The sequence below is a fragment of the Leishmania panamensis genome (assembly GCF_000755165.1).
Source record: "Leishmania panamensis strain MHOM/PA/94/PSC-1 chromosome 22 sequence".
NCBI lineage: Eukaryota > Euglenozoa > Kinetoplastea > Trypanosomatida > Trypanosomatidae > Leishmania > Leishmania panamensis.
In genome coordinates this window covers 72,260-96,467 of record NC_025868.1, presented here as the reverse complement: position 1 = coordinate 96,467, position 24,208 = coordinate 72,260, and the positions used below count along the sequence as shown (strand labels likewise).

At 56.7% G+C, this 24,208-nt stretch overlaps 5 protein-coding genes across 5 annotated transcripts, besides 2 other annotated features; all 5 read left to right on the top strand.

The window, feature by feature from the left end:
* Nucleotides 1-484: 484 nt before the first annotated feature.
* On the top strand, nucleotides 485-5,059 carry LPMP_220200 (hypothetical protein; the record flags this gene model as incomplete). The annotated part of the gene is made up of 1 exon (XM_010700720.1): nucleotides 485-5,059. One exon carries the CDS (start codon nucleotides 485-487, stop codon nucleotides 5,057-5,059), a length of 4,575 nt encoding a protein of 1,524 aa, XP_010699022.1.
* Nucleotides 5,060-7,424: 2,365 nt separating this feature from the next.
* LPMP_220190 (hypothetical protein) lies at nucleotides 7,425-7,736 on the top strand (the record flags this gene model as incomplete). Its single annotated transcript, XM_010700719.1, has 1 exon — nucleotides 7,425-7,736. One exon carries the CDS (start codon nucleotides 7,425-7,427, stop codon nucleotides 7,734-7,736), a length of 312 nt encoding a protein of 103 aa, XP_010699021.1.
* Nucleotides 7,737-10,147: 2,411 nt separating this feature from the next.
* Nucleotides 10,148-10,747, top strand: LPMP_220180 (hypothetical protein; the record flags this gene model as incomplete). Its single annotated transcript, XM_010700718.1, has 1 exon — nucleotides 10,148-10,747. The coding sequence occupies one exon, from the start codon at nucleotides 10,148-10,150 to the stop codon at nucleotides 10,745-10,747; it is 600 nt and encodes a 199-aa protein (XP_010699020.1).
* A 4,343-nt stretch (nucleotides 10,748-15,090) lies between these two features.
* LPMP_220170 (hypothetical protein) lies at nucleotides 15,091-18,429 on the top strand (the record flags this gene model as incomplete). The annotated part of the gene is made up of 1 exon (XM_010700717.1): nucleotides 15,091-18,429. One exon carries the CDS (start codon nucleotides 15,091-15,093, stop codon nucleotides 18,427-18,429), a length of 3,339 nt encoding a protein of 1,112 aa, XP_010699019.1.
* Nucleotides 18,430-19,677: 1,248 nt separating this feature from the next.
* Nucleotides 19,678-20,174: a repeat region.
* A 122-nt stretch (nucleotides 20,175-20,296) lies between these two features.
* Nucleotides 20,297-20,539: a repeat region.
* Nucleotides 20,540-21,305: 766 nt separating this feature from the next.
* LPMP_220160 (hypothetical protein) lies at nucleotides 21,306-22,331 on the top strand (the record flags this gene model as incomplete). The annotated part of the gene is made up of 1 exon (XM_010700716.1): nucleotides 21,306-22,331. The coding sequence occupies one exon, from the start codon at nucleotides 21,306-21,308 to the stop codon at nucleotides 22,329-22,331; it is 1,026 nt and encodes a 341-aa protein (XP_010699018.1).
* Between the last annotated feature and the right edge of the window lie 1,877 nt (nucleotides 22,332-24,208).

Genomic DNA, 24,208 nt, shown 5'->3' with positions numbered 1-24,208 from the left:
AGCCACCGTCAGCAAGGCTGCGCCGCTCACCCCCCACCCCCCACAGACACACCCACACAGCTTCGGTACGATGCCTCCGTGCCTAGGTTATGTTGCATGACTAGGTACACCTTGCGTCATGTGTCACAGAGCTGGGCTCACTTACATAGACCTGCTGGCGGACCCAGCACCTCACTCATCTCTCTTCCCCTCCTACAACGAATCCCTGCCTATGCCTGCATTTTGCCCCCTTCCTCACGCAACTTGTCGGCCATGTCGATTTTCAGCTAATCGGCGCAGGCACTTCCGGCACGTGTGCGTCTTCGCTTTTTTTTTTTTGCGTTTGTCTTCTCTCGTGCTTCGTAGCGAGTTGTGCATGTCTCTGTGAGGTTGCGTGCGCGTGTGCGTGTGTTTGCATCTTGTCTCGCTTCGAATTTTGGATTGAGCAACCCCCACCACCATCGACACGCTCCCCCACTTTACTCCCCCATTTACGCCAGTCAAAATGCCCACCCTGCACGCAGCAAAGCGTGGGCGCAGCCATAGCAGCGCTGTGAGGATTCAGGAGAGTAAGTCGCACCGTTCTGCCTCGCCTCGCAACGGTAGCGAACACGGCATCCACCCACGCCGCCCTGCAGCACGCGCGGCCGGCGCCGGCCACGAGCGCGGTTCACATCTGCACACCTCTGGGGCGCTTCGGCTGAAGAAAGGGAAGACAAAGTACCACGAAAGGAAGTTCCGTGAGCGACGGGACCCTCAACAGCAGTACCAGCACAGCGGTGCCTCGCGCGTCCACGCTGACCCGACGCGCGGCAATGACCACAATGCTACTCGACCCCGTCGCACAGCGTGTTCCAACCGCACCAAGGATGTCGATATCCACCTCGCCGCCAAGATATCCGCTGATCTGCGGGAAAGCATTAACATTTTCAAGACTCGTCGTGCCAACCACGAGATCTTTGGCCGAGACCTCAACGAGCGCCTCTTCCGCTTCGTGCCGCCGCAGCTGATCCAGCAGCACATGCCAGATTCAGTCTCATCGTTTCGCACTTACCTGTCAAAGTTCCAGAAAGGGGCGCCGAGTATGGTAAGCGCCTTTGCGTCGTGGTACGAGTGGGCCTCCTTTGAAGCGAACAAGGGCAAGACGTTTGCGAAGCCGCCTAGTAGCCGTGCTGCCCCGGAGGCTGCGGAGGAGAGGGACGAAGAGGCCACCCCGGTGAAGGGGGAGACGATGGTGGTCGGCGCGGAGGACAAGGGGGCATTTGGCAAGAAGGTGAGCCAGACGCGTCAGGTCATGTCGCAGACGTTGAAAGAGCGGGAGCACATGCGGGCGTTGCTGCACATGTGTCTGCGCCACAACGTCGAGAAGCGCAAGCAAGGCCAACACGCCTTTCTTAATCACCTCAACGCAAAGCTGAGTGAGGACGACGTGGACACACGCAACCTTGAGCGCCTTCGCGGGTCAGTGCACCATTCCGTTGTCTACGCTCTGTCGCGCCTACTGCTCGGCATGGTGACGGACGACTTTGCCATGCTATGTCTCCACTGTCACGCCTTGTTCCTTGTCATGCGGCAGACGAACATTACCCCGGCTATCGTCCTGGAGCTGATGGACGAGGAATTCACCTTGAGCACGCGTATGAAGGCGGTGAAGCTTCGCCTCGAGTCGCGCTCTCACCGCCACGATGACAATGACGACGACGGCGACGACGGCGGCATCGACCCCGACGACATCAGCGACCCAACAAAGGGCGAGCGCAACCAGCGCTTGATGGCGACTGTGTTCGGGCTTGGTGCTGTAGTAGCTTCACAGAAGGCCCTCAAGCCGTCCGAAGCGTCTTGGCTTGCTACAGTGCTCGCCTTTGCCTACGTGGAGCAGAAGGTGACTCGCGTACTCTCGGCAAACGTCCTGTTCGACGTGCTGGCGCAGCACAGCAACGTTTATCAGCAGGAAGAAGCGTTGCAGTGGTTGACGTTTGCCTTCTTTCATTACCCCAAGATGGAATACTTCCGGCCGGAGGCGATACAACTCTTGCTGCGCCTCATGGAGACTGACGCGAAGCCGCCAGCGCGTGCACTGCCAGCCACGGTCGAGGAGTACCTCACCCTCGACCCACTCAACCCCACCACAATGGAGCAGATCAGCAATGCCCTGTTTCGCAAGGAGCAGGTGACCGCTTACCACCCAATGATGCACCCGGTGTGGCACGACATCTTTCAGCTTGTCTTGCGCCGCGTCGCCATGGGTGAGTCGATGAAGGAGCACCTTAGCACGATCCTGCACAACGTAATCGTGCCATACCGCCGTGGTAGCGCTGATGTCCCACGACGAGCGCTCTTCCAGAACCTCGTGACCGAGTTGGGTCACATCGCGGTGCAGTCGGACGACGCCGAGCAGCGTATGGAAGTACTGAAGCTGGCGAGCACGCATGTTGGGTACGGCAAGCGCACGTCGGCGAAGCCGACGCCGATGCAGGAACTGAAGCAGATGCCCGTCTCCGTCCTCCACCGTAAGGTTGAGGACCTCCTCCGGCAGTATGCCATGACTGTCGATTCGGATCCGGCAGCCGTGACGAACCGCACGTGGGTGCTACGTGAGCTGCGCAACTGCCTCTACGTGCCCGTGCGAGAAGGCGTCGATCATGCGTACGTGGATATCGCCGTGATGCAGCTGCTCGAATTCGGCCTGTTCCCTCCGCGGCACTCGCGCGACACGCTCAATCAGAATCGCTGTATCTACCTCTTTGCGGATGTTCACTCCTTCACCTTCCACGGCTCGCTGACTCGCCCAAAGAGCTCTGTGGCATTCACGACGATCATCAGTGCTTACCTCGCGGCAGAGGAGAAGTCGAAGACGCGCTACACCACAGCCGTTCAGCAGAGCGCCTTCCGTAAGGCTCGTAACCGAATAGTGGAGGTGCTGGAGGCCGCTGATGAGCAGCGGAGCGTTCTCTTCTACGAGTATAGGGACATGGAAATTCTTCTGGTGCTGCTCTTTCTCATGCTCAGTGTCGACGACCCTACGAACAGCGACGCTGTGGTGATAGCCAAGAGCGTTGTCCCCGACGTAGTGCAGTTCTACACCACCGGCACGCTGGAGACGCTCGACCTGTTCTTCGACGCCCTGATGGCGCTTTTCATGCGTACGAGTGCGCCGCTGCACGTGATGCCGCTTATGACGTGTGTGCGGCGCATTGCCATGGGTTTTATCCTGAAGTTCGCCAAGTTTATTCGGACGAGGAGCACGCTGGACATTCTTCTGGCACCGCTGAAGGATGCATACCACACAGACAGCCGCGAGCAGGCACGCCAGCGCAAGGCGAGGCAGGCGGCGGAGAAGGATGACGATCAAACCTCAAGCGACGAGGAGGGCGACGATGCTGATGCTACCTCTGACGAAGACGACGTGGGCGGCGACGACTACGGGGAGGCGGCCGAGGACGATGCGAACAGCTCTATTGTAGAATCCTCCACGGAGGACGTCTCCGCCACTGCGAGTGATGACAGCGACACAGAGACGGAGCCGTCGGAGGAGAAAGAGGACAGGGAAGCAACGGCGGACGCGGTCGCCAAGGTGGAGTTGAACGAGACGTCGAGCGAGAGTGACGAGGAGGACGCCTTTGACGAGGAGGAGGCGCCGACGCAGCAGTACATCGATGCCCTGAAGGGCATGGTTGGCGGCATGGACCTCGAGCACATGTACCCCACCGACACCGCAAACCAAAAGGCAGACGTGGTCCGTGCCATCCGCCTCGCCACGCGTGTTGGTCTCGCTATGCGCAGCGCCGAGGTGGTGCACGTCTTGCAGGTGCTGCTGGCGGTTGCCCGTGAGAATGTGAAGACGGCGGACGACGTCGTCTTTCACAGCGTGGTCTCCTCGCTGGAGATGTTGCTGCTCACCAAGAACCGGTACTTCGGCTCCTTTGTGAGGGCGATGGATCTATTTCAGCTGCTTGGCGACATCCAGAGCTACCTGCGCAAGCTCAGCCGGGTGCTGGTGAATAAGGACAAGGTCATGGCCAAGGCGGCCACGACGGCTCGTCGTCGCCTCGTCACGCTCAAAGGTGTCGCGCTGCGCGTGTTCCACTTTGTTGCGATGGTGGCCAGCAAAAACCACGCCAGTGAGGAGGTGCGTATTGTGCTGAACGAGTACTACAAGTCTGTATTTTGCGACCGCGGGTGGGACACGAAAAAACTGTTGCCCGCGTTGAAGAAGGACCTCTACCACTACCGCCAAGGCTTTGCCTGGGCTCTGCTTCCTGCTGTGCTTGAGAAGAACGAGGAGGTGCTGCCCTTGGAAGGCCCGCAGCGCGTACGCGTCTTCACCGGCTGCTGTGTCTTTGTGGAGGCGATGCTCCCGCGGCTTAGCGGGCTACCCGGCGAGTTGAAGCGCAGCGCTGGCGCTGCCATCTGCAGCTTTATACAGTCGGTTTCGGTGGCGCAGGTCTTTGCTATGAAGCACACTCTTCCGTACAACTACCTCCACACAGTGAAGATGGTGGTGCAGTACAACAGCCGCGTGCACCTCGACACCGCATGGGTCGCGTCGGCGGTGATCACGCCGGCGGTGGATGACGACGACATTTTGTTATCTGCCGCCTCGATTCGGTTGCTTGGCACGATGGAACGCATGCTAGGCCTCACCCCACGCGCGCGAGAGACGAAGGCGCCATCGCCGGTGAAGGTGCTGTATGAGCAGTTTGTGAAGCAAGGCGCAAAGGAGAAGAGTGATTTCTACCGCCGCGCGAAGAAAGTACGCAGCCGCGTTCTCAAAGCCCTCTTGGCACACCGCAACGATGACCCGACAGACGAAGAGCGCTCGTCAAAGCGGCGGCGCAAGGAGGAGCTAAAGATCGAGGACCGCCTGCAGCGCCAGGTGCTTCGCAGAGCCCGCAGCAAAGCGCTCACAAAGGAGGAACGAGAGGAGAAGCGCAAGCGTATAGTGATGGCGAAGCAGGAGCGTATCGCCAAGAATCGTGAGCGCAAGCGTCGTCTACACGAAGCTCGGCAGCGCTCGTTCGAAAAGTGGCGTCAAGCGAAGCTCACGGCTGCGTTGCAGCTGGATAACGCGGATGATTAAGCCGTGCTCCTGCAGTGGTGCATGGCAGTCACGGACGCCTGGTTGATTTTGTGCCTCTGTACTTACTGGGTAGTTGTGTAAAGAGGCGCAGTCGTTTGTTGTGTTGCTTCGTTCGCCTTTCTGATTTTTCTTTTCTGCGGTGGTGCCCTTTCTAAGGACAGCGCGTACTAATTGTTTAGGGGTGGTGGTGGTGGTGGTGGTGGGGTCGCCGAGGCTAGCCCACACGCCTGCCCATCCTCATCCTCTCTTCTTAGGGCATCTCAGCACCCCCCCTCTCTTTCTCTCTCTCTGTGTGTGTGGGAGGGGCGGGGTCTTCTCGCCTATGTTTGGGTAAACACGTTTAAGCACTTTTTTCTCTCGTTCTCTTCCTTTCTTTCGTTTCCCCTGCGTGCTCTGTTGTGGAGCATGGCGTTGGCGGGTATGTCGATGTCTTTGATGACGGGATGGTGGTCGTGTTGGGTGGAGATATGGTGCGTATAGGTCTGTAGGTGGTGGTGGGGAGGGGAGAGAGCCGGCGTGGACTCTTGGCTGTTTCCCTCATCCTTTTTTTTTCATCTTCCCTCTCTTTATGCCCACCAGCACTACTATGGCGTTTAAATATAGGCGTGCATCACATTGCCTCGCTCATAATGGATGCGTTGGTGCAGAACTGTGTCCTGGTAAGCACCAAGTACACATGGACTTCTCTTTTCCCTTTTCTTCTCGACCGACAACAACAAACACACACACACACGCGCGCAAAAGTGAGCAGCAGGACTCTCCTGACTGCTGGTGGCAGCTGCACTGGTGCGTTCGCGCATAGCGACACCGCCACTAGCTTTCGAAAAAGCGACGGTGCAAACTACCCTCTCCTCTCTCTCTCTACACGTATCTATGAGTCGTTGACTTATCCTCGTGGGCTTGTGAGACGTCAGGTCGTACACACCTGGAGGTATTGGCGCTGCCTTCTCCGCAAATGCGCACTGACACGGAGACACAACGCGCTCTACAGCCTGTATTGGTTCTTTTGCAACTCGTTCTCTGTCCCTCTCCCTATTGCTTTCACCGCTCTACTGCTGTTGTTCTCTGGGCCGTTGTTCGGAGAGAAGTCGGGGTTGCTGAGCTGAGCGTTAGAGCGGTCCTGTGAGTGTGGTCATCTTTGCGTATCGGTGGGTGTTTTCGCGTGGCCCCCGCGACAAGACGTGAGTGAAACCTGCTGCTGCGTGCCCATCGCTGCACTTTCTCTTCACGCTCGTTCCCTCTCTACCCTCGAGCATCGTCGTGACGGCACCGAGGGATTGCTGTGTTACGTGCTTTGCGGACTCCCGTTTGCTCGTGCCAGCTCCTCCCCCTTCCCGTTTCCTTTCCTCACTAGTGCTCGCCTGCCACGCTGCTGTAGGATCTCCAAGTACTTTGTGTCGAACACCACATTCGGTATGAAGGCCTAGTGCGCAGTCTGCTGCTGTTTAGAGACGGATCCGGTGGAGAGTAGCAAGTGGCAACATATCTTCTGCCGGAGATGCATAGAGGGGCTCGAGACGTGCCCCGTTTGTTGTGAGCCTGTCGCGGGTCTCAGCACACCCGGTAAGTTTATTCTACGAATACTACAGCGCAAGCAGGGGTCATGCAGTGCGTGTCCCTGGAAGGGTACGTACAGCGACTTTAAAGAGAAGCATCCGAATTGCCGTGAAGCTGCCGAGGTGCAGTCTAGCGGCGAGGACAAGAACCCGGCGATGAGAGAGGGTGTGTAGCCAGGCAGCAGGAGTACTACGTAGAAGGTGGGGGCACCGGATTTGGTGGATCGGCGCCCTTGCCGGTCTCTGTGATCCCCCTCTCGTTGCGTTACGAGGCGGCTGCAATTGCCAACAGCGCTAGCGGACAGAATCGTTCTCACGTCACGAATAACAGCACACCCGCCGCTGACGATCGCCTCACAAGCGAGCAACGTGCCCAGTGGCGGCAGTGCTTGACCGTGACAGCACTGGACTAGGGAATGTCTGATGCGGAGTACGGCGAGCTGCTTCAGCGTTTCCCCAACTTCGCAGTTCTTGCTCCCAATAGAAGCATGACGCCAGAACTGCGCTGGCACGGCGCGCGCCGAGTGCTGCAGTCTTTCAACTACCCCAACCATCCAGACGATGTGAGAAACCCCTTCGGGGTGGCAGACCACAACGCGATTACGGATTCGGTACCGTTTCACGTGCTGTGCCTGTTGTTCATACTGAGCCGGTGAAACCCAGTCCAGTGTTACCACATGACAACGAGGCTGTACGAGAGCAGTTCCTGAAGGTAGCACAACTGCTGGATGTCGAGGTGACCGTGCTCTTCAGGCTGGGTCAGTGCCGCATCCTCGCAGAGCAGTACTTCGAGCGCGTCGTGTGCAGCGATGAGGGGTTGTGTATTTTGTGCACCTGCCGCGCGACAGAGATGTGGAAATTCGACAGTCCGTCTTCGGCAGCAGATGTCGTCGGCGCACCGCCGACTTGGGCGGAAGCTTCACCCTCTCCTCCATCTAGTTGCTCTTACAGGGCGTGCTGTGTGCCTTTGCTCGTCATGTCGACCGACTGAAGGAGAAGCTTCAGTCAGAGGCACAGCGGGCGCAGTCGGACTACGTGCGCCACATCAAGCGTATCGTGAACTACTGCGAGCCAACCGTGATGAGCCAGCTGGATACCGCGCTGCCGAAGTTCACTGGTGAGGGGGAGAGCGTTTCCATGACGCTGACTGCCATGTACGGCCCTGAGCTCCCTTAATGAGTCACTATGGTGAAGAAAGACGATGCGTGGAGGAGGGAGCGGGGGTTGGCGCGTCGCCGTGAGGTAAAATGAGATCTCTGGAGCGTGACCATAGGCACAGGGAAAAAAAAAAGAGCTGCTTGAACTGTATCGCTGACGGTTTAGGTAAGTGTGGTGCTTGCGTAGGTCAAGTGGGGGAACATCTTCACGCGATGCGAGTGGCAGGCGGAAGGATAGGGTGGCTTCGCAGTCTCGTCCGTGCCCAAACACGCCACCGTATACGCGTAATGATGCATGTGCATACGGGACGGGCTCTCTTCCTGTGAGGTTGACCTCGGTGTAAGCGGTACGGCCGCACACACCGCACGTAAGTCGGTGCGATAGAGACGTGTATGATGACACGTTCCTGACTTTAGTGTTGCGTTCTCTGCCTTCTTCCATCTCGTTCTTTCCTTCCGATCTCTCCCACTTATCAGTGTTTACCAGCGGTAGTTATATATATATATATATGTGTGTGTGTGCACCCGGGGTGGGGGGCCTACTTGTGTGAAGGAGCCGGGGGAGGTACATGAAGATGTGAGTACGGGTGCAGCCAAACCTCCTCATCTCCCCCTTCTTTGCTCTGTTTTGCGCCTCGTTTAGTGGTGTGAACCCAAAGAGAAGAGCATCACGCCATTGGGTGGTTTTGTGTGTTTTAGTCATTTTCTTTCGGCCCTTTTCTGCTTGGCTCCTGCACAGACGCGAATACCCACACTAGTGCAGACCCGCGCGTCTCACACTTACAAATTTAACCCGCGCCACCTCAGTGGCACGAGGCGGCCAAATAGAGAGAGAGGAGGCTGTGCTTGTGCACCTATGTCTCTGCGGGTGCTGTGTTTTGCTTAGATCATGTTTGCACATGTCTGTCTGTACCTCTTCATGTCTGTATCCTTTCTCTTTCTTCCCACACAGACGCGACTGTGCAACTGATGCTGCCTCGATTGCATCTCCGCCACAACTCCCCCCTTCATCGCTCGCATCTTTTCCCGCTGCGCATTCATTTGTCTCTTGCGGAGTGTATGACGTTGTCTTGTATCTTGCTTTGCGTTGGCGCCAACTCTTTATCTCTTCCGCGCGCGCGAGCGCTCTCACCCTTTTGGTTGACGTTCTCCCTGTTGTGTAGGGCTCGCGTCCGCACCCCTCCACGATGTTTTCGGCGGTGGGTACCCACAGTGTCTTTGCACCTGGAAGTCTATTTCTGCTCTGCTGTGACGATGCATATCTCAAGCTGTGCCATCACAGATCGGCTCAGAGATCAAACGAAGAAGAAATAATAGCGAAGATTGACCCCCGCGAAAGCAGGCGAAAAAATGGAGCACTGCCTGGCCAAATGCGCTGCCAACGTGGCAGGGCTGAACCTCGTCTCTACTCCATGAGCGCCACTGGAGTGAAACGCAAGAAAGAGTGGCGAAGAGGTCTGCGCATGTGTGTGTGTGTGTGTGTCGCTACGCACCATCAGCTGCGGTTGCGCGTTACAGCGTGCTCTCTCTCTCTAGTGCATCCAGCGTCCGTTGTATGAGCCCCGCCCTTGACAAAGAGTCCTACACATACATACTTGGGCTACGTCTCTCTCTCTACCTTTGCCTTTTCTCACTCCCCTTTTTTCCTTTCTCTGTGCTACTGCTTCACCTCTAACTTCCCCTGTGGACACACGCACACACACACCATCGGACAACTAGCATAGTCGCGCCAGCTAATTTCGATTCCCCTCCCTCTCTTTTTCTCTCGCGCCTTATCCCTTTCCTGACGACAGTACACCCACCAGCGATACCCACCATACGATATCACCCCTCCCCCATCCATCCACGACGAGATCTGTCTCCCCTCCTCCGTCCGCTGTCGCTGTCACTTTCTTACACATACACGTCTTGCGGCCCTTTCTTCGTGCGTTTATTTTTTTTTTTCCGGGGTGTCTCGTGTTGACCACCTCTCTCTCATTTGCAGAGGTGAGGCATTCACCTCTTCGTGCTCAAAACATAGTTTAGCAACTGCTGCCATTATCGTGCGAGCAGCACTAGTAAAGGTAACTTGACTTTCTCCTCAATAAGACACCTGTTTTCAGCTTGGCAGCTGGATCAGCTTTCTTCGTTGTCTTCAAACAATCGGGAAGGTGCTCTCCTAGTGAGGCCTCGACCGAAAAGTGGCAACATAGCGCACAGGAACGACATCACATCAAAACACAATGCCACGTACGCGTGATAACCTACAGCAGGCGCTGGAGTCCGTCAACGGGATCGCCTCGCAGGTGAAGGTTGACCTAAGCGCAAAGGTGCAGGGGGCCGAGAAGACCATCTCAGAGGCCACCGGTGCCCCCCAGAATGGGGTGCATAGCGCGATGAACACTGTTCAGTCCTACGTGCATGAGGGGCAACGGATTGCGTCGGAGCACAAGGCGCAGCTCCAAGATGCGGTCAAGAAGGCTGTGAATGTCGCACAGGAGTACGTCGAGGATGCCCGCAAGAAGGCTGACCCGTACGTGGAAAGTGCCAAGGCAAAGGTGGATTCAGCCAAGGCCTCTGTGGAGAGCGCGCGTCACTCCGCTCAGAGCGCTGTGGACAACGCCAAAGACCAGGTGACGGCTGTGCGCACCAGGGTGACCGAGAAGACGCAGCCCTATGTGAACAACTACCAGGAGTTCGACGTCACGAAGACGGCTGCCTTCCACGTTCTCATCCACCTCATCAGCAGCGTGCTCTACGTTGTCTGGCGCTTAACACAGTTGATCCCCTTCGCCAAGCAGGCGTTGAATTTCCTTCAGCAAAAGGAGGCGGATGCGGTGGTGGTGCACAGTTGCTCGGCGATGGTGCAAAGGGTGCCAGTTGTGGGGCCTCGGTGCGTGGAGGTGGCCACAATTGTTGTGAGCAACGTGTACACAGGCCTCAACGAGCAGATTTCGCAATACAACGCTGCATCGCAGCGTAAGAAGACCGCTTAAGCCCTCGGTCCCACGCTTGACCAGCCTCGCCACTTTCTCCCTTGCGTGACGGCGATGATCCACTGGTGTACGCGGGCCTACACATTCACGTGCACACTGTTGCGCGCATTTCTTGTGCGTCTGCGTCTCTCTCTCTCTTCCCTTCTCCCACGACACAGGCGTGCAGAGCGAGAGAGACGCAAACGCACCGCAACTTATCTCTTTTTTTTTCCCCCTCCTGTAGGGTCTTTTACTGTGGATCATTCATTGTTTATGTGGCGGGAGCTCATTTGTGTCAGGCCGCTACATCCCCATCTTTTTCGGCCTCGGTCTGTTCCCCGGCAGGTTTTTTGTTTTCATGTCCATTTCATTCATCTCCCTTTCTCTTTCCGTTTCTCCCGTGGCGCTACAAAGCATCGCTGTCGCTTGTTTCGTTGACCGTGGTGGTGGGTATGTTGACTGCGTTTGCTCCTGTCAATGCTTCCTCTTGCTTCAGTTCCCCTCTCTCTCCCTTCCTCAATGTCACCGCCTTTTTCTCTTTCCTTTCCGCACGCCAACACACGTGGTGCTAGGCAGGCTTTGAGCGTGTCCCGGGCGTTAGGGGTGTATGCGTGTTTCGTACAACGCAACCTCCTTCCTCTCGCTCTTGTATCTCCCCTCTTCGTACTCTCCGTAACGCCTCCTCGGTGTTTCAGCTCCTTCGCTTTCTCCAGGCCCGTGATGGTACACACGCACATGGGCCTGTACGTGTGTAAACCCAGTGGCGTTTTGTGTAGCCTACTAGAGTTTGCACCAACACACAAGCAACAAGAACAGCTGTGATGGGGAAGGGGCGGTGTCGCAGGGAAAAGCGGGTATGTGTGCGAATTGGGCAGTGAGTTCCTCTACCGACCTCGTTCCCCTTTTCTCTAAAGAGGCTCTACGTGTATGACTCCCTGCTGCTGCCCGGTGTGTGTGTGTGTGTGTGTGTGTGTGGATGGACATTTTTACCGCGCTGGGGCCCGTAGATGTGTTCGATTTGTTTTTCCTGCGTTTATTCTCTTTTCGTTTATTTTCCTTGCTTTGATATGCTTCATGACTACCTCCCTCCTTCTTTGCTGTATGCCCCCCCCCCTTCCCACACACCCACACTGCTCATCCCTCAGCTTTCGCCGTGTGGATCTGCACGTACATCTTCTCTTGTTTCTTCCAACGTTGGTAAACATACCCTCTGGGCTGACCATATGAGCGGGTTGGGGAAGAGAGGAGGCGGCGGGAAAAATGGGGGAGATGAGGGGTGTTAGGGGTCGGCATGTCGTGGATGCCGCTCAAACTGGTCACATACTTGCTCCATCTCGTTCTCCTTTGTCATGTGCTTCTTTCCCTGTACTGTAGCCGGTTGACTCGTTTTTCTTTTAGCGTTTGGAGGAGGGCTTGGTATCAGAGGTGCGATCGCGCACGTTGGAGAGGACTTCTTCTCACAGTGTCTACGTCTCAGAACGTTTTCCCACTCATTAAATAGCTCCAGTGTGAATGACACCGCTGAACGTGGACTTATCGGGTGGAGAGATGAGTTGCCGTGTCGTGGCATCACAGCATCTTCTTTCTCTTTTCTCGCTGCTCCCCCCTCCCTCCCCATTCACTCGTGTTCGCCTTCGTGCACGTGGTTGTATGGATGGTGTACGCGGCAATGACTACGCCCAGTGGGCAGTTCTTCACTGTTTGGTTCGTTATTTAATGGTTGACCTCTCTTTTTTCCCCCCTGTGTTATGAAAGTGCAAATGTGGACGTGCATGCCGGTGTGTGTGTGTGTGTGTGTGTGTTTGGGGGGGGGGGTGCGGGTGCGGGTGTTCGTCGTTCTTTGAGGCGCCGTCTCCGCCTCTTTCTCCTCTTTCCTTTATGGTGTTTGGCTCCTTTCTTGTGTTTTTATTTCCCTCCCCCTTCCAAACTATTCGGTTGCCTCTCGTGTGGTGTGGCGCCTCTTTCGTCTACTAAACCCACGCGCGCCATGACAGTCATTTTTCCGTTTCGTCGTATCACTCCATCTTACATACCGCTCTCTAGAGAGATGTATATACTTCCTCGAGTGAACGTGCGCACGTGTCTGCGTGTCTGCTCCACTCCCCTGCCCTTCTCCCCCTGGATGTCGTCAAACACACATTCGCTCATCTGTCGTAACCGTGCGGTGATACGCAAAAGGGGTATCAGAGGAGTAGATGGAGCAGGCGCGGGGGCCACGGAAAAAAAACCTGAGGAGAAGCATTCATTCATCATCTCTCACCCTCACGGGTGCCATCACCCTCGGTGTACACATCGACACCCCTCTGCCCCTCCCTGTCGCCTTTCCTCGAAGCCACTGCGATGTAAAGGTGAGTTTTTGTGTGCCTATGTATGCGCGGAGGCGCGCCTGTGATCTTCTTGATGTTACTGGGCTTATTGCAGTCCACCTACACCGACCTCCCCCCCGAGTGCAACTCCCTGCACTCGTCCTCTTCGCCTCTTTCTTCGTGGTTTGTGCGCTTCTGGTCAGCTGGAGCTCTTTTTGGGCGGAGTGCCAACGGATGCCGAGCACCGACTGACTGGGTCGACTTTTTCCCCCTTCCCCCCCCCCTACCCTCCTCACCACGCAGCGCTTTCGTTTCTCTTGTTGGCCTTCTCTTTTCTCTTCAGTACTTTGGTGCTTTCTGGTTTCCCTGTGGGTGCGACAGTGCCCGTGTTTTGGCTCTTTTCTTCTTCAGCGAGAGAGGGAGAGAGAGAGAGGACGGGAGGCAAGTGGGTTCCTTGAGCCTGCACGAGTGCAGAGGAGAACGTTTGGGTTATCCACGCATGGGTGCGCACACTCACCCACACACACACACACACACACACACATACAACAAGGACAAGAACTCCACTTTTTTTGGACCACCGGTGTGGCCGCCCTGCCTTCCCCTCACTTCTCCTCTCCCACCACACGCACCTGTTGCGATGCCGATCTTTTCCCTCTACCGCTCCCTGGTATCCTTCTCCGTTCTCTTTATTCTTAGCGTTTCGATCGAGCTGCGATGGCACTGCTAAGCCTAGCGAGACAGCCGTTCTTGGTGCCGTGAGTATTGAGGTCTTCGTCCAGTACGCGTATGTGAATGTGCGGGAGTGTGAATGTGTACGTTGTTGGCTTTTCTTTCCCTACGCCCCCCTCTTCACTCTCTGCGATGGTTTGTCCTCTTTGGGGAGGGGGCGCGTGTTTTATTCTTCTCTTTCCTGTTCTCTCAGTCTTCTCTTCCTGTGTGTGCGTGTGTGCGTCGCCTTTCCTTTCGCGCATCTGTAGTGAGTACCGCTTCCCTGAGTCACCCGGACCTGCCCCCCTTCCCTTCTTCCCCTTCTTGCTTGCACACGCAGAGTGTATGCACACATTCATGAATACACACATACACACAGAGATGCACGCTGAGCAGAAGGACCCGTGTACGGCACTGCTCACAGGCGCTCCCATGCACAGGGTAGCAAGAGGCTGGGTGAATCAAGTGATAGGATAAAGCTCTAGAGAGACACACACGCAGTGATGTGCAGTGAACGCGCGCACACACACATATACGTATACACGTATACACGTATACACATATACACATATACACATATACATATATATACATATACACATATACATATATATACATATATACACATATATATATATATATGCTTGTGTGTGTGTGTGTGTTTAACCGTGGTGCTCTCCAGATGCTTAACAGACGTGGTAAAAGAAAACGTAGAAATAAGCAACGCAAAAGGGAGCGCGGGGAAAGAAAAGGCTGCCGAAGCGGCACGCCGTTTGTATGCATGGGAGCTATTTCACTTCGCTCTCTCTATCCCCGTTTCAAACTTTACCCCCTCCTGTTCTTCGTCGCTGAGGTCACCAAGGTGGGGCAGCAAAGTGGTAGATGTGTAGGTGACGGTACGCATGCGTGTGTAGTTGCTTTCAATGTGTCCTGTGCGCATTAACTGGAGGCACAATACGTCTGCTTCTTCTCCTTAATGTCTGTTGATTCAAAGCTTTTTCCTTCGCCCATTTATTTTTGCCCGGCTGCCTCTCTCTCTCTCTCTGATACATCTTTGAGGGCGACTGCGGTGCACGCACGTGACACTTGACCAAGATTGACCTCCATCGCTGTGGTAGTGACGCGTTCTGGTTTCCTCTTTCAGTGCTGTGGTGGTCATCGTCATAGAGGCACAGCGAGAAAACTCCTGCACATTCATAAAGCACACACACACACTGCATAGAAATCTGCTTTGTTGTTCTCCATAGCCTCCTCGCCTTCTCTTCGAGTTAGCGAATTCTCTCAAGCACCACAGACAAACACCCTAGCACGTATCGGTCGTACGAGTGCTCTCAACGTTCGGTGCCAATGACCGACGACTCCTACTCCTACACCGGTTCCTACACCGGTGAGTACTCGTACACGTACAGCTATTCCGACGGCACCGGCTCCTATACTGGCAGCGCCGCTGAGAAGTCGCTGCACCCCGAACTGGCAGGTGCGCCCAGAGCGAACGTCATACAAGACAAGAAGGCGCCTTCTCCATCCAAGCCAGGTGCTGCGAAGAACGCAGACTCGGCAGATAGCTACAGCTACAGCGACGCCCCTTCGTCGCATGCGAAGGCAACGCCAGCCATGGGCAATCGCGAGAAAAGCGTGAAATGGCAGACGAATGCAAACGAGGGGGATGACAGATCCTACAGCTACTCCTACACAGATGATGACAACGAGGGCTCTTACAGCTACAGCTATTCCGACAGCCAGACCGGGACCGCTACACCACCCATGCTGAGAACACCCAAGGTGGTGGTGGTAGGAGCGGGGCAACAATCCACCAAACCAGCGGCAAAGCGTGCCAATCGAATCGCAGCAGCCACCCCGCCGGCGGTGACGTCGACTGCCGTCGCCGTCACCAACGCGGCATCCGCAGAGACGTACTCCTACTCCTACTCGGACGAGGACGACAACACCTACAGCTACAGCTACAACAGCTATTCCGACAGCTACTACTACTCTGACGACTCCTACTACTACTCGAACAGTTCCTCCTACGCCAGCGACTCGTACTACTACTCGGACGGCTCCTCCTACTACTACGACGGCTCCTCCTATTACTCCGATGACTCGTACTACTACAGCGATACCTACTCTTATACCGGAGACAGCAGCTATTACTACTCGTATTCCTCCTCCACTGCGTCCGGGGAGCGGAGAGGGAGACGTGGCAAGCCAGTAGCTCACATGGCATCGGGCTCCTCGGACTACTACTACAGCTCCAGCTATAGCGGCGAGTACACGGACAACTCCGACTCCTACTACTACGGCTCGTCGTACACCGGCGAAGACAGCTACTACGATTACTCCTACTCGTCCTACAGTTACTCCTTATACGCGTACAGCGCAACGGGCGAGTCTTCCCCATCTACGACATCGTACGCCTACGGCAGCTTCGCCGAGTTTTTACTGTCGGAATGTGCAGAAGCGGGGAAGCGGGAACTTGTGGTTCTGCGTGCACCAGCAAAGGATGTGCCGCATCCACCGGAGGCGCCGAAGCGCTGCTTTGTTGTGTTCAAGTCTACGGAGGATGTGGTGTGGCGATTCCTCCAGCGGCTGATGGCGCTGCAGCGACTCTACGAAGCGTGGAGAGAAGTGGTCGGTAGCCGCGCGGCTGCAGCCGGCACAGCAGAAGTGGAGCGGGAAGAAACGAGCACGCCATTCACTCCGACCAAGGAGGGCTGCTTCAGTGAACGCTCCATGCGCATCGCATTTCGCGTGCTGCGACTCAACCACCTCGAGCGTCAAGAGGCTCTGAGGAACGCGCCGGTACCACTACCCATGGAGGCGATGGAGGACATCTTCAACACTTGCGTGGTGGCGCGAGCGAAGGAGCGGGTGGCGCAAGCTTTTCTGGCACACGATACGTACCGCAGCGGAGAGATGTCGCTGACGCAGCTGAGTGCGCTGCTGCAGCGACTCGGCCTTGGCACGAGTCCGATCATCGAGGGCCATCGCATCAGCATTGGTTTGTCTACAGAAGGCACCCTGGAGATGATAGTAAAGGTGGGGCGGGTGGTTCAATCAAACGCCTCGGCGACATCGGCGTCCGCTAAGCCACAGCAACCGATACAGTGGGAGGTGACCCCCGTCTACGTCCTACGAATCATTCGGCAGAGCGCTGCTGACAAAGAATCGGCGTCGGTACACTGGAGGAACAAGACAATCTATATGGGACGCCACCTCGTTCTGCGCGGTGTCGCGACGAAAGCCCTCTTCCAGCGACTCAAGACGTATATCGAGGCCGCAGCGTACTTGTGCGTGCTCGCCAAGGTCTTCTCAATCGAGGACACTGAGAGGGGCACACCACTGGTGCAGTACCCACAGTTTATCCGAGGTGTGCTGCTGGCAAACCCTCCCGCAGATATTCTCGGCGACGCGGCGGCGCCGCCACGGAAGCTACTCTACATAGAAAACCTCTTCCGTGTCGTATTCCACCCGCTAGAGATGCTGCAGGGCTACATGGATGGCAGCCCCGTGCCCCGCTATAACCGCCACTGGGCCGTGGAGTCGACCCTCTACTCGACAAACGACACAGAGGAGAAGCGCCGCCGAAATGTGGTGCCCGGCATCGGTCTTGACATGCACGTCCTACCTACCCCGTCGGTCCGCCCTACTGATGAGGTGCGGCTGTCGTTTGCGGTGGAGAAGGTTCGTGTCCCGGCACGGCCGCCGCGGTACGCTAGGTGCTTCTGCCTTGTAAGCGTGGTTACCCCTGCCAAAGTGTTTCTGCCAGCCATCGAGGTGCCGGTGCGTCACATTGTTCCGTCTGCTGCGAAGGACGGCTACTACACCTGGAGGTTTCACGACAAGAAGCACAAGAGGCAAGAGGTGGTCCTTCAGTTTGCAGGGTCGGCGGTGGATAGCATCTATGTGGAGTGCTGCTACGAGACATACGATGCATGTCCGCCGGAAAGCCCCGAGGAGGCGGCGGCAAACGCAGAGGTGGCCGCGACTTCGAGGGCAACGTCGAACACCACCACTGTGTGGTGTGCGGGCTATGCGGTGTTTGCCGTGTATGGGGCCATGACGGCGGTACTGCCAATAAAGGCAGGGAGTCTGTTGCATGGGCAGCCGCGTGATTCAACGTTTGTGAGCGACGCCCCTGCTTGGACTGCAGCAGCCATGAGGCTGACGACGGAATCAGGCTGCTGCACGTGCAACCTCGACCGATACAGCCAGTACAAGAATGCAACTGAGAATGCGCATCAGATCAAGGTGAAGGTGCTCACGCCCAAGACGACTATTCCCGGGGCATATCGAATGCCAGTGCGATACATCGCCTACCGACGGCATGTGCCGATGATCTCGCAGCTGCGCACCGCTGTGGAGCTGATGGGCAGAGAGACCTCGCACGTCCGGCAAACCTTTCGCCAGCAGGCGGTCCGGTACATCTTCTCCGTTGTCTCTGACCCCGGGCTTCTCGATCAGCTGTGCGCTCTCTGGAAGTACCGGGTGCGGCACTGGACCAAAGCAGAACGCAACAATGAGGGACACAAACACCGCACCCTTCTCGCTTGCGTCGCCGCCCTCTACGGACTCAAGAACTCGTGTGCGGGCAGTAAAGAGGTCTTTGCCAAGTCCCTCGTGAAGGGGAAGCCGCTGTACATGATCATCGACTCTGCTGCGCCGATGGTTCCAGTTCGAGTCTAACCTACTTTTCTTTAGAGCGAGAAGGAGGAGATCAACCAGGAAGAGGAGCCGCCGTAGGACTGAGGTGGGGATCACGATGCTTGCTGCCCTCTCTCTCGGCTGCTGCCACTACTCCTTAGTCATCACCTGTACCGCAGCCGTCTGTCAGTTGACGAATACCGCGCCGCTTCTCCAACACGACAAGGCTCGGGATGAGCAACAAAGGAGAAGGAGTGAAACAAGAGCCGCCGCCTAGGTGTGTGCATGCTGGTTCGTCCGTGGTCAGCTTCAGCTTTCCCATCACGCTTGACGTGTGAGGCAAAGCGAGATGCACGTGAGGAACGTGTGCAGCTTTATGTGTGGATGGGCATCCAGAGGCGTTGCCCTCACACCTATTGTAGCGCCTCCCCCCCTCCCCCCCCCCCCACACACACAAGGGAATGCCATCGACATGGTTTTGCTGACCGGGCGCGATACTGATTCGATGTCAACTGGCGTCTCTGCTTAACTCTTGCTGTCCTCTTTTCCCTTGTTGTTGTTATTGTGTGCCTCTCTCTTTTTGTACTTGACTCTGCCCCCTTCCCTGTTGGTTTCCTGTTCTCTTTTACGCGTGTGTCGTGCCAGCGCTGTAGGCACACGTGTGCTGCGTTAGACTTTTTTCTCTCCGCACACTGAGGCGCCCCCTTTATGCATTTTTTAGTTTTTTTTCTCTTCTTAGTCGGGGATGGGGGTGGGGTGCCTCCGTTCGTTTAGTACAACGGCACCGCAGCCACGTCCAGTCATCTTGTTTTCTCTTCCTCTGTAAATTCTCGCTTCCCACGATTGATATCAAGAGAACTGGGGAGATGCCAGATCCGTGACGTGAGCAGCACCGCCACAAAACAGACATGTGGCGCGTTGTACTCTTGGGTGGCATTGCGTAAAGTGCGATGGAGTGCATAAGTAGCGTGCCTCCCTTCTTCCTATCAACTCTTGGAGGCATCCTCTTGATATGAAGCCGGCGCTGCACGCACCTCTCCCTTGCTGGTGGTGCATGCTTCCATCGCGGTATGCCAGATCTGAGTGTGTTTTTCATGCGGAAAGTGACGGCAATCCTGTTCTTGTCGCCTCCCTTCTTCTCAACACTCCTCTCCTTCTCTTCTGCTTCCCATTGCATTGCCACCCGTTCGCTCTTGTCGACATCGAGGGACATGCAGACACCAACGTTCATAACAGGATCCTAGCGACGCCTCTCATGCTCGTTGCTCTTTTTTTCTATGACCTCTCTCAAGCTTCGCACCCATTAGCCTCAAAGCGCATGCGTGCGAGGTGTGCGGCATCTCCTCCGTCCGGCCGCGCGAGCTGCGCCGTCGAGGCCCCCAGACCCCGATGCGAGGAGCCCCCGTGCGGTGTAGCGGGGTGCCGCGCCTTGAGGCGACTGGGGGCGGGGCATGGCATGCAGGCCGAGCACCGTGTCTCGCAGAGCTCTGACCTGCGGCTGGCCCATTTCCCCCCTCGGGCCCTCCGACATGCTCTTGGACTGCTCCCCCTGCTGCCTGCAGGACAGGCGCCGCTGCTTCTGCCCTCGAGCAGGGTGCTGCCTGCTTAGATCGAAGCGGGCAGCTCACCCAGGTGCGTCTGGCGCCGACCATGCAGCACGCATGCGAGGGAGGACAGCAAGAGCCCGGTAGACGCACGGCCCGATTCAGCGGCAGACGGCGCGTGCTAGGCGGCCAGGGGCCAGTTGTGGTGCAGCAGCGGTAAGTGCGCTGTGTAGAGGTATGTGCAGGCTTGCCGGGTTGTTGGTGACCGAAGGACGTTTTGAAAGAAAGCGAAAGTATCTTCTCCCTGGTGACGGGGGAGGGGGACACCGCACCGTGCGTGGTGTCGTGGTGCAGCACCGTATCTCTGTGGGAGAGCCGGCGCCTCCCCGAGGGGGAGGCACCTGGCGGCGGCTGACACGACGGGCACGGCTGTGACGCGGCCAGCGGGCGATGGATGGAAATCGAGGCTGGGGTTGTGCTCAGATGACTGATTCTGCATTGCCGTGGCGTGTGTCTCTACCGCTGCGCCGCACCACACGATGGGTCACTGACAGTGTCAGGGGCGGATCGAGGGGCGCTTGGCGCATGCTGTATGATTGAGAACGGGCCCAGTGCGCGAAGATACGCATCGCTTCTTCATTTCTCGATGTTCTTTTTTCGTCTTCACTTTCACCTCTTTTTCTCTCCCACACCCACGTTCTCCCTTTCCCTTGCCTTTCCTTCACGCGTCGAGTGGTGGCCTGCCTCGCCTGTTCGCGTTTGTGCCCACGTGTTGTTATCTTCACCTGACATACACACGAGTGAAAAAGAAAGAAAGCAGCCGCACAACGGTAGACGTGCAGTCCCGCGTGACAGTCGAGACACACCTTTTTCTTGTTGTATTCGTTGCTTTTGCTAGTGTTTCAGGCTGTCTTTTTTCTGTGTTTACTGCGTTGTAGTGTCGCTAACCTGTCTGCTACAAGCCCTCAGTTACATTCTATTCATCGCAACACTGCGGAGCAACACACCGTGCGCATGTATGTGTGTGTGTGTGTGTGTGTGTTTGCATGCGCTCGAAGGAGACTCACAGTGACAAACTCTCACCGTCACCCTCCCCCTGCTTCTCCATAAGACAAGAGAGCTTCGCCTACTGCACGAAGGAGGCGAGCGCAAAGGAAACAGAAGATGAGTTTCACGCACCATTTTGCGTCACACTCGTCACTCCCTACAGTGCGCGTGGGATCAGCCTCTAACTTTATGCCAACCGGGTCGTATGGAAACCGCAACACGGTTTGCTCCCTCGAATCGAGTATGCTTTTAAGGCCGCGCCAGAGCGTCCGCGCGCCGCAGCCTTTGCTCACTGTCAGCAAAAGGCCCAGCAAACACCTCTCCGGAATGGCATGGATCTCTGCCATTGATACGGCAAGCACAAAGCTCAACATCCCCATGACCGCGGTGGAGCCGACGCTCGCCTTCGAAGATGATGGCCTCGTGCCAGGAGTCTGCCGCCTCTACATGGAGGGGCGCTGCCGCCAAGGCGACCGGTGCTTCCAGGTGCACGCAAACCCTAGCGTGGTGCAGCAGCTGCGGCGTGTTGCGCTCAACACGCCGTCCTGCTGCCCAGCACACGGCGCGAAGTGCAACATGGAGGGATTTCCTCTAGGCCTTGTCGTCGTGATTGATCCTCCACGCGAAAAGGAAGTAGGCCTCGCGGTAGAAGCCAAAGTCGAGCGAGAAAGCGGGTGCGCCGCTGTATCGCCGTCGAGCGGCGAGTTGAATACGACTTCTACCGGTGACGACGCCTACAACGGAAACAACGTCACTAGCACGGAGCAGAGATTCACGATTGCGCTCCACAATGTGTGCCCTACCCGCTTCCTCTGGTCACGATACGAGGAAAATGGGGGCATGTTGCTCCACGTGCCAAAGTCGAAAATCTGCCGTGAGCACCGAAAGGGGCTCTGCCGCTTCGGCAACGAGTGCAGCTTTCTGCATCTGTGTCGTCAGATCACCCTCGGCAGCGGCGAGGACGAGCCCTTCAGCCGCAGTCACACGCCGTCGTGCAACGCTCCGATGCAAGGCAGCATGCAGGACTACTCGAGGTCGCTGTCTTCTGCAACTGCGAACGGGTCTCTGTGCCACCAGGCCCACTCCCAGTCGCATTCGACGTCTAACCTACCCCACTTTCAGGGCAGCGTCCTCGTGTCCCAGAGCGGCTCGTACATGGACTGCTCTCTCGGCAACAGCCAAACCGGTTCGCGACCGCATTTCTCACGCATTCCAGCGACTTCGGAGAGCTATGGTAGCCATCAGCCACTTCTGCGACCACTCGGCGGCCTGCCGAATTCGCAGAGAACCATAGGGACTCGTGGGTCTTTCACGCACAACCCCTACGCCGAGGCATCTTCGTTTCAAGGCTAAAGAGTCGCAGGCGGGTTGTAGATGGAGGTAACGCGAAGCCACTCTTCACGGTACTTCCCTCTGATTTTCTTTTCGTTCTCGATTTTTCTTTTCATCACCAGCAGGTCCACCACTCTTCGCTCTCAGAATCAGCCCCGCGATGTGCTGGTTCGCAGTTGCCGTCATAGGCTTGAGGGGGGTGGCGTGCCTAGACGTGCTTCTCTTCGCCTCTCCCACCTGTGCGCTTTTTTTCTTGCAAGTATGCTGTAAGGTGTTTGCGTGCGCTAGCACTTCTGTGTGCACTCTTAAGTGTTTTGCTTCTCCAAGTAGCACCAGACCTCTCACGTTTTGTATCTCTTCCCTTCTCTCTCTCTCTCTCTTTCACTCTATGTTGTTGTCGCTGATGTGCAAGAGACTGAGGCGCTTGAGCAAAGAGGCCATATATGCAGACACCCACAGCGTTTGGTGTGCTTCCTTTGAGAATCAGTGTGGAGTGCCCCGCCAGAGTTTCTGGACAGTGTCACTCGGTCTCTCTGTTGTATCTCCCTCTCTGCACAATGCCACCTGAGGCAGTTCATGGTCTTTGATGAGAGAACTTAACTAAGCGGGCTTGTAATGCACCATAACGCTTGCTTCATCCGCTGTTCGCCGCCGCCAACCTCCCTAGTAGCTTCTCGTTTGGTTCTCTAGCGCGCTCCATGCGCTGTTCTTGTTGTTTCTCGCATGTATGCTGTTTTTTTTTTTTGCCTTATTTTTGTCGTGTTTTGTGTGTGCTTTCTTCATTTCTCTTTCCCTCAGTTCTCTGCAGGTCACATCGACGTCTCCCTGCCGCACGTGCCCCCTCCCCCCCACCCCGACGCACTTAAAGGCGTCCTTTCCACCACACGCTTTCCCACTGAGTCTCTCGTCCTCTTTTAGTTCTCACTGCTCTGTTGTAGTGCTCACGTCTACGCCAACAAAGCTGTGGGGCTGCTGACCCATCGCGTGCGTTTCTCACTGCAATTTGCTTCGATCAGTGTGACTCGAATCGCAGCGACAACGTCGAGAAGCCTGAAAGGTCGACAGTGATCTAGGCGCCGATGCCAGCTGCATCAATCACGGAGTTTGGTCACCCCGTGTCCGACGACAGGTCGACGTCCCGCGCAACCGCCATACGCGATGTGGAACGCTGAGACGAGAGCTACTTGTCAGTCTCACGAGACCGAAAGAGCACCAATTTTGCGCTTGCGAGACGACGGGAGACCCGATGCTTGCCGAGTTGTCCACGGACACCTGTCCGGGCTTTGGATTCCTGCAGGGGCGCCATGGAGTTCAGGGGCGTGCCACCCACCAGTGCCTCAGCACTGTGGTACCCCATCCCGCCTGTGTCTGCCATGAGGATATCTGACCCGGGGTTGTTGCCGGCGTGCTCCGAGAGGTTTTCGGGTGTCTTGATGCTCACAGCACACCTCCTTTCACGCCTTGGTGTGATTAGGCCCATATCCATGGCGCTGCATGGGCTTCCCCCGTCGGGTGGCTGTCGCTGCCCCGCTGTGCACCTCCAGGACGACAGGCTGCGAGCTTTTTGTGCGCCGGCGCATTCCTATCCGCAGGCCCCTTTTGCCAGACACACCCACACCCGTCAAGGGCGTGCGGACTCGGGCGAGGGCGGCATGCGCGCGCCGGCCATCCAGACACGCCTCCAAGACACGGACGGAAGAGCAGGACGCAGGCAGCGAGCCCCCCTCCCCCTCCCCCCGGGCAGCAGCGTCACCCTGAAAGAGGCCCCAGGGTCCGAAAATGCGGGGGCTGTGAGGCACGGCTGTCATGGTGTGCCACGTCCGCACAGGGCACGCAGAGGCTAGCATCGCATGAGCGATAGGCGAATGAGGCGCGCCGAGATGCACCGCAGCGAGCCC